Below are 9,645 nucleotides of genomic sequence, written 5' to 3'. Positions count from 1 at the left end.
AAACATAGATACTAAAGGCTCAAGGACTACCCCTATTCAGGGGCTATCGAGCCTAAGGGCTACGCCTATTCGGGGACTATCAAACTCGAGGGCTATCCCCACTCGGGGTTAGTCAACCGAAAAAAGATCGGGAAACTCAGGCTACCAAATCTCGATGGCACAAAACGTATTTGGTAGTGCCTAAGCACAAAAGGCTACGGCCGCCCTAAAAATAGCTCATAGACGTTCGAAGCTTGTAATCAGAACATAATTCCTTCATAAAAATTCAAAACCTGCTAAGAGGTTACCCTCAACAAAAACATCATCTAAAATCACTTAAGCATCTTGGGAAAATTTCCGGTCACACCTAGTTTTCAAAGCCTCGATCAAATATAGTTGCATCGAAGTCATGCTCTGTTCAGACCTCTAAAAAATGAACGACTTGTTACTACATTTGATTCTAGGCTAAGGCATTAGGGATATTTGCAAGAATAGAAATTATGAAAAGATGCTAAAAAAGTAAAAACTTGAAACTGCCAGAAAGGGAAGTTTTATATATCCCGGAATGTATTTACAAAGGCCCAACAACAATGGCCTCAAAATAAAAAACATACACAAGACTAAACTAAAAACGTTCTAAGGCATTCATGCCTGATCTTCACTGAGGCGCCACTCGTCGCCAGAACCGTCGAAGCCTTTGGATCCCTCAGAACCCTCGAAGCCTTCGGCACCTTTAGGCTCGGCAAGTTTCTTCGCCTCGGCCTTAAGCTTTATCGCTTCCTCGATCTGAACCGACAGGTCAAAGCATCGGGCGTGAATTTCTTCGAGGGTCTCCCTTCGAGACAGTCGCCTCATATATTCGGCATTGATCTTCAGGCGGGCCTCGTCTGCTTCGACATCGGCCTTGTGGGGTAAATCGGGGCTAGTGAGCACCCCGAGTTCCCAGTGGGGTCAAACGAAGCAAGGACATAGCTACATGAAATCGGGATCGAAGCTAAGAACCTCTGGTACTAAGGCCTGAACGAAGCGCTTACCACCAGGACCATCGAGACAACGCTCCCCCCTCCCCACCCACCCACCCCCCGAATCTGGTATGGACTCCAGGATCTCGGAAGGCACAACCAGATAGTTGTACATGACTAATGAAGGGCCGTGATATCCGCGCCCAACCGAATATCACGGCGTGGATCTCGGCTCATATCGATAACGGATCAGTGATTAACGAAAAAAAAGATTTTTACCTTTCTTAGAATTGTACTTATGGTAAAACTCCGCTACTATATAAAGAGAAGGTTTATTGTTCAACAGACACATTGTAACATGCATATCAAGGCAATATACGTTTGTTTTTCTCTGCTTCTAAGGTTTTTCAAAGTTCTTATTTTGCTCATAGTCCTTCATAAGTATTTGGATTCGAATGGAGGGGAGACCAATCACTAAGTATTTGGTTTCAAACCGAGGGTAGACCAATCACTAAGTTCGGACCCGAGCTCAAACCTAACATCACAACTGGTTTGGTCATTAATTCTATCTTTAATTCAGTTATTTAACGTTATTGATAACTTGTATTAAATTAGTACACATGTCCTTAAAATTGCGTATAAATTCAATTGTTACCAATTTTTAAGGGTAAACAAGTTAAAATATATATATATATATATATACATATATATATATATATATATATATATATAGTTCATATGATACATGTATAATTGTTGTATAGTTTATTTATACTGACTAGGAAAATTAAACTATAAATCTGATCGGCTTTTTATAAAAATATTCCTTTATTTTAGCCATGTGGGCCTAGGGGCTTTCTTGGCCCATGTATTAATAATGAGTGTTTTCAGAAAAATAAAATTTGAAAGGCACTTGTCAATGGAAATATACTATTCAAACAAGATTTGCACCGGTTTTTCCACACAGAAATTTTCTTACCTTGGCAAAGTTGTTCCACAACAAAATAAAGACCCGTAGACACTTGCTGTTTTCTAACACGAGAATTTGCTGACACAGAAAATCAAGAGATTACGTGAGAAGCCCGTCTTCCACATTTTAGAAAATTGCACCACATACATATATAGAGGCGGATTCAGGATTTAGATTCTATGTATTCAATATTTAAGATTTTTAAAATTCAATCCATTGTATTTCTAAAGTTATGAGTTCAGACCTACCATTTGTTGCAATTTTAATAAATTTTTACGCATAAATTTATACCCCATGTCGAAAATACTGCGTTCAGATGAACCCAGCGGCGAAACTCTACATCCGCCCCTGCATACATAACGCAAGAGTTACTCTTGAAAGTAAAAGTAAGTGAATTTAACTGATAGACATTGTGTAAAGAATATTTACGCCGTTGTATTGGTGGAAAAAAGACATTACACGTGGAATGTTAGTACACTGACGAAGCATGACACGTGGAACAATGGCATAGCAACAAGTGGCGCTCTTAATTAACAGAATTAAGAATACAAGGAAGGTACGGGAGAAACACTCACAAAACAGTACCGAACAGGGGATCGGGTCTGACAGTTGTCAAAGAAGAGGTGAGAATGGAATGAATAAAGGTCAAAAAAGGGGAAGATACACGAACTAGAAGTAAATAAGGAAGGGGAATCGGAGCCATTATAAGGCCTTGATAGCTATAAATACGTCAGTTATGGTTACCTATGATAACCAGCAATCAATACAAATAATGCTATAATGGATTCGAATTAAGTGTGGAAAACGTTATGATTGTACGCTCCTAAAGAATTTTAATTGTAAGGACAAGTTCCAAGTACTACTGAATTACATTCTATAAATCTCTACTTTATCAAAGTTTTCAACCTTGATTTAGGGATTGACTGTCGATTTATTCCTTATTTCTCTTTGTTAATTCTCTTTATAATTTTTACTATTTTCAAAATAGATTTTTGTGGAAGTGAAGTAAAATTTGATTATCAACAACACTTTTCTTCTAAATATAGGCTTTGACTGAAACTTTTATTTTTCGGTTAAACAAATTGGTTCCGTTACCGGATATCTGATAATCTTTTCACTTTCCAAATTCTTCTTTTTGACAACCAACTATGTCAACTGTTAACGATAATAACCAGCTGAAGCTACATAAGGGAGCAACTCCACCACTCCTCTCTCCGCCAAGGATCTCCTCAATAGTCTCGTGAGGGATCACCCCAAAGATCTACGTCACATGTGAATGATCAACAAGGGGACGAACAAACCGTCGAACATGATGCTCTAAAGCAATTAATTGCAGAACATGTGAACAATGATCTTCAAGCCTTTGTTAGGGGATTGCCAACTGCACGGCAAACTCCTCCACCAGTCAATACCACAACCCTAGAAAACCAACGCTAGGGGCTCAACAATTCTGGGGGTGGAGGAATTCCCAACAAATCTTCTGATGGAAGGTCAAGTACACCAAATAATTCTGATTTATAAAGTTTGGTACAAACTTTGGAGAAAAAGTTGAAAGAGCAAAATGATCGCTTAGAACAAATACCTGGCGTACCGCCCGTGATTAAAGGGGTAGATAATGATAAATATTCACAACAGCCCTAGAAGCCAAGCGCATCACCTTTGCCGATTCCTAAAATGTTTAAAATTCCTGATATTCCAAAATATGATGGAACAACTAACCCTCGAGGTCACGTGGGAAATCGAATCAGTTTTGGTTAAAATATTTGGTGAAACACTCACGAAAGGCGCATTAACGTGGTATTCTCTGTTACCTGAAAACTCTATTGATTCGTTTGCTGAGTTTGCAGATTCATTCATAAAAGCACATTAGGGAGCTCAGAAAAAGTTGAAAAAATGATGAAAGACATCTTTAAGGTAAAACAAGGAATACAGAATTACTCAAGGAGTTTGTGGATAGATTCCAACGGGAGAAGATGATGTTACCACGAGTACCTGACAACTGGGCAGCTATGGCATTTGCAAGCAATTTGAACGGGAAAAGTTTAGAAGCCACGAAGAGGCTGAAGGAAAGTTTGCGAGAATTTCCAACAACAACTTGGAACGATGTATATAACATGTACAGTACGAAGCTGCGGATAGCAGAAGATACGATTACTCAGCCAAGGGTTGATGACAGAGCAGGATCAAGACGTTTAGAATCAGAAAAAAATGACCGAAATAATAGGTACGAGCCTTACATGGGACCTGCAGGGCGTGATTCTTGGTTTAAACAAGAAACATACGATCTGAATCGAGATCAAGGCAAAAGGATACGAGGTCCTCATCCAGTTTCAGAAAGGTACAGGATGCACGAGGCAACGACTCTAGTACACATACGACAATCAGAGATTATAGTTTTAATGTCAGTACCCCCAAGTTAGTAGCTGCTCTAAGAAGTATGGGAGATAAGGTTCGGTGGCCTAAAGAAATGAGGTTAGATCCGAACAAAAGGAATCCAGATTTTTGGTGTGAATTTCACAATGATCATGGCCACAGAACATCAGAATGTAGGTTACTCCAGTGAGAAGTCGAGCATTTGTTGAAGCAAGGTTATCTAACTGACCTGTTCAGCGAGAAAGGGAGACAGTCATATATGAAGAATATACAAGAACCCCCGAAAACCCCGTCTCCAAAAAGAATAGTCAATGTAATAACCGGGGGAAATGAGGTCAATGGTGTGACATATACAGCTGCAAAAAAGATATCAAAATTCATGGTCACTCATGGAAAGCGAGTTCGACAAGCCTTGGATGGGGACAGTATAACATTTGATGTTGAAGATGCAGACAGCTTGATAATTTCTCATAATGATGCACTGGTAATATCTCTACTTGTACACGATACTAACGTTAAATGAGTTTTTATTGACCCAGGTAGCTCCGTGAATATCATTCTACTAAGGGTGGTGAATGAAATGCAAGCTAACGACAAGGTGATACTAAAGGCACGATCTTTGTTTGGATTTAATAATTCAAGCGTTAGCACAAAAGGGAAGTGGTTCTTACCACGTTTGCAGAGGGAGTTACCAAGGATACAAAGTTCCAGGTGATAGATGCAGACATGATTTAAAATAAAATTCTAGGAAGACCGTAGATTCACGATATGGATGTTGTACCATCCACATTGCATCAAGTTATTAAATTTCATTCACAATAGGGGATTTGACAAATCCGAGAAGATCAACAGGCATCTAGAAGTATCAATTCAGTGGTGGCTACAAGCACAGTGAACGATCTTGCAAACGAAAAATAGCAACTATAGAACTCAATTGAGGATGTAGTAATACAAACCACCACTAAAGGCATTCCAGGACAGACGGATGTTGATTCAAGACCCGATGTTATTCAAGAGCCAAAACAAAATGAAAACATCAAGACAACTACTGAAGATCTCGAAGTTGTAGTGCTATTTATACACTGGCCAGACAAAAAAGTTTACATCGGAGCAAATCTAAGCTCGAAAATAAAAGGTAAGTTAATTGATTTTTTAAAAGCTAATGCATATTGCTTTGCTTGGTCACACTCAGATATGACAGGTATACTACCGGAGGTGATGACCCACAAACTAAATGAGGACCCGTATTATACACCTGTCAAGCAGAAGAAAAGGAAGCAGGGATCCTTCTAAAATCAAGTAATCCAAGACGAGGTACAAAAGCTTTTAAATATTGGGTCAATACGAGAGGTAAAATATCCTAACTGGCTAGCTAATACTGTGGAGTTCCAAAAAAGAATGGGAAATGGCGAGTTTGTGTAGATTATACTGATTTAAATAAAGCTTATCCTAAAGTGTCGTTTCCTTTGCCGCATATAGATCAACTCATTGATTCTACCGCAGGACATGAGTTGTTAAGTTTTTTCGATGCATATTCAAGTTATAACAAAATAAAGATGGATCCAGCAGATGAAGAAAAAACTTCGTTTATCACAGACAGGGGGACTTACTGTTACAAAGTCATGCCATTTAGTCTAAAAAATGCTGGAGCCACATACCAAAGATTGGTGACTAAGATGTTCCAAGAACATCTGGGAAAGACTATGGAAGTCTACATCAATAATATGCTAGTCATGTCAGCACAAGCGGGAGATCATTTTCAACACCTGCCAGACACTTTCGAAATTCTCCGCAAATACAACATGAAGCTAAATCCAGAAAAATGTGCTTTTGGCAAGGCTTCAGGTAAGTTTTTAGGCTTTCTTGTTTCTAACAAAGGTATTGAGGTGAATCCTACACAAATCAAAGCTATTGAAGAAATATCGGATGTACACACGAGCAAAAAAGAAGTTGCAGAGATTAACAAGAAGAATAAAAGCCTTGGGGAGGTTTATTTCAAAGTCTTCATAAAAGACTTTTAAATTCTTTTCAGTATTGAAAAAGAAAAATCAATTTGAATGGACTGATGAATGCCAACAAGCCCTCAAAGACCTAAAAACATATTTGTCAAATCCGTCCCTGCTAGCCAAACCAAAAGACGGAGAAAGGCTGCTTATTTATCTTGTCGTGTTGGAAGTAGCGATAAGCGCAGTGTTGGTACGAGAGGATAAAGGTAAACAATCTTTAATTTATTATGTTAGTAAATCTTTGCTAGATGGTGAGACACGATATCCTCACTTAGAAAAGCTTGCTTTAGCATCTAGAAAGTTGAGACCTTATTTTCAATGTCATCCCATCTATGTAATAACTTCCTTCCCCCTGGCATAAACAAGAAATATCTGGTAGGTTAGCGAAATGGGCAATAGAACTCAGTGAGTATGATATCATATATCAGCCCAGAATTATAATAAAGTCATAGGTTTTAGCAGATTTTCGCACAAATTTAGTTCCTGAAGCAGAAAAGGAACTACAGGTATTTACTGGATCTAATCCGAGGACTTGGACTTTATTTACCGATGGTTCTTCGATTATTAAGGGAACGGGCTTAGGAATTGTTCTAAATCCACCTTCAGGGGAAGTCATAAGATAAACAATAAAATGTTATCCCATCACTAACAATGAAGCAGAGTGCAAAGCTGTGATTGCAGGTTTGGAACTAGCACGAGAACTTGGTATGGAACAGATTGTGATCAAAAGTGAATCACAACTAGTAGTTAACCAGATGCAGGGGACTTATATAGCAAGAGAGCCACGAATGCAACAATACCTAGAAAAGGTAGGGGAATTACTCAGACAATTTCAGTCGTGGAAGGCCGTACAAATACCCAGGGAGGAGAATGCATAAGCAGATACGTTGGCCAATCTCGTATCTTGCAGAAATAACAAATGCAGAAAATGCTATTATAATACATTTGTTTCATTCGGCAGTGGACCAAGACAAGAATGAGGTAAATTTTAATAATCTAACTTGGGATTGGAGAAACAAATTTGTTACCTTTTTGCCCTACGGAATTTTATCTGAAGACAAGAAGAAGTCACGGTTACTTCGCCAAAAAGCCGCCCGGTATTATTTAATTCGTGGAAACTTATACTGAAAGATGTTCGGTGGACCTTTAGCACGGTGTCTCAAACCTTCACAAACGGAATATGTGATGAGGGAAGTACATGAGGGGCACTGAGACAATCACGCTGGGAGGAGATCATTGGTAAAAACTTTAATAAGAGCAGAATACTATTGGCCAAAAATGGAAGAAGAAGCGGAAAACTTTGTAGCCAGGTGCGATAAGTGTCAACGATATGGCAATAACATGCACTGCCTAACAGAACTGTAACATTCAGTTATTTTGCCATGGCCTTTCATGAAATGGGGCATGGATATCGTAGGTCCGTTACCTCAAGCTAAAGGAAAGGTACGGTTTCTATTAGTATTAACAGATTATTTTTTAAAATGGGTAGAAGCAGGAGCTTTCAAATAGGTGCGAGAAAAAGAAGTCAGGGACTTTATTTGACGAAACATTATCTACCGGTTTGGAGTTCCAACAAAAATCGTGTGTGACAATGGCCCACAGTTCATAGGCATGAAAATCACAAAATTCTTTCAGAGTTGGCAGATTAAACAGATTACATCCGCACCTTACCATCCTGTAGCCAATGGGCAAGCTGGGTCAACAACAAAGTTATTATTAATAACTTAAATAAGAGATTAGATGAATCAAAAAGCAAATGGCCAGAAGTGTTACCAGGGGTATTGTGGGCTTATCGAACGACACCAAAAACGAGTACAGGCGAGACTCCATTTTCACTTGTCTATGGCACTGAAGCCTTAATTTCGGTAGAAATAGGTGAACCAAGTACAAGATACACACATGTAATTGAGGAGTCAAATAAGGAAAAGATGCGAATGAATTTGGATTTACTAGAAGAAAGGAGAGAAGCAGCATTAATAAGAATGGCGACTCAAAAACAGATAATTGAGCGATATTACAAAAGGAAAGCTAATCCAAGATACTTCAAGATTTGGGACTTTGTCCTCAAAAAGGTGCTTCAATTAACAAAAGCGTCTAATGCGGGAAAGTTAAGTCCGAATTGGGAAGGCTCTTATAGGGTTCGAGGTATCACTGGAAAGGGAGCATATGAGTTGGAAGCCATGGATGGCAAGATATTACCATCAAACTGGAAGTTGTTCATCTGAAGAAGTATTACTTCTAGACGAAGGAAGTACCCATGGGCAGGTATCACAACGATTTTATTTTGTTCTTTTGAATTTAACTAACATTTTTAGATGATAGGCAAAAAGCTTGCTCGTACCAGATGATGATATTAGACCCGAAAGACACGCGGAATACTACATTATTCCCGGTCTAGGTTGCAACCTTTCTAATGGAAAAAGGGATTATGCAGTCATCATCTAAATGTGTATCTCCGAGTCCCGTTTGTATTTTCCTTTTCAAGGAATGGACTGAAAGGAAGGAGTAATCCAGTGTCCGAGATTTCATACTTCAAAGCCCTAACACTAGGGGGACTATGCATATAGAAAAAGCAAAAAGCCAAGGAAGCAAAAAGCCTGAATCAAATACCTTGAAGAAACCTTGGAAAGGTGTGAACTCGTGAAAAGGATACAAGTTACATTCCATGATCCTACGAGTTTTAAGTTAAGGCCAAAATTTAGACACGAGATAATAGACCCGATTTTGTATCTTAAATTCTGCCACAAAGAAAGCAGTTATGAAAGTGTTGTACGACTAATTATGAAAATGATGTACGAAATTTAGTTGAAAGTTTAAAACATAAAACTTCCTCAAATTATTTCTTTTTTCATGTCTATTTCGTCTTTCATATATTTACACCAATATGAAGTTGAGACGTCATCTTCATCAGTGTCACGGATTCTTAAGGAATTTTTAAATGCAAGGACAAATCCCAAATATCAAAGAGCAGAATAAACGGTAAAAGCAACTCATATATATATATATATATATATATATATATATAAAAACCCCAAAAGAAGCCAGGGGTAACCAAAATACAACCTTCCAAAAATTTGTTAAGCTAAGAGAAAGGTAACAAAAAGAAAAAGCAAGAGAAAAATTAAGGATCAACTTGAGAAGAAGAGGCTTGAACATCATCCCACCCAGGAACAAGTCCATCTCCATCACCCTCGGGACCTTCGTCTTCAAGTGAGGAAAAACTTTGACATTGCTGAGTTTTATCAATTTCTTCTTTAGCCTTAGCAATCTCAGCATTAAGGTCAAAACCCTTCCTGGTTGGCTTCAAGTAGAGTCTCGAGGCGAGTGTTTAAGAAAGCCCAACTCACATCCAACG

General features: G+C 38.5%; 1 protein-coding gene across 1 annotated transcript; it reads left to right on the top strand.

Moving 5' to 3' along the window:
• The first annotated feature begins 5,987 nt into the window (after window positions 1-5,987).
• Window positions 5,988-8,515, top strand: LOC109220962. Its single transcript, XM_019385431.1, has 4 exons — window positions 5,988-6,129; window positions 7,252-7,271; window positions 7,780-7,871; window positions 7,972-8,515. The coding sequence occupies exons 1-4, from the start codon at window positions 5,988-5,990 to the stop codon at window positions 8,513-8,515; spliced, it is 798 nt and encodes a 265-aa protein (XP_019240976.1).
• Window positions 8,516-9,645: the final 1,130 nt, after the last annotated feature.

This window comes from Nicotiana attenuata, unplaced genomic scaffold (genome assembly GCF_001879085.1).
Source record: "Nicotiana attenuata strain UT unplaced genomic scaffold, NIATTr2, whole genome shotgun sequence".
Classification (NCBI taxonomy): domain Eukaryota; kingdom Viridiplantae; phylum Streptophyta; class Magnoliopsida; order Solanales; family Solanaceae; genus Nicotiana; species Nicotiana attenuata.
This window is presented reverse-complemented; position numbering and strand designations above follow the sequence as displayed.

Excerpts from the sequence above, each read along its gene's own strand:
- LOC109220962 (XM_019385431.1), top strand. The coding sequence starts at position 5,988 with ATGGAAGTCTACATCAATAATATGCTAGTCATGTCAGCACAAGCGGGA. Across the intron at positions 6,130-7,251 it reads TGCTTTTGGCAAGGCTTCAG|TGGACCAAGACAAGAATGAG; the intron begins GTAAGTTTTTAG and ends TTCATTCGGCAG. Across the intron at positions 7,272-7,779 it reads TGGACCAAGACAAGAATGAG|AAGCAGGAGCTTTCAAATAG; the intron begins GTAAATTTTAAT and ends TAAAATGGGTAG.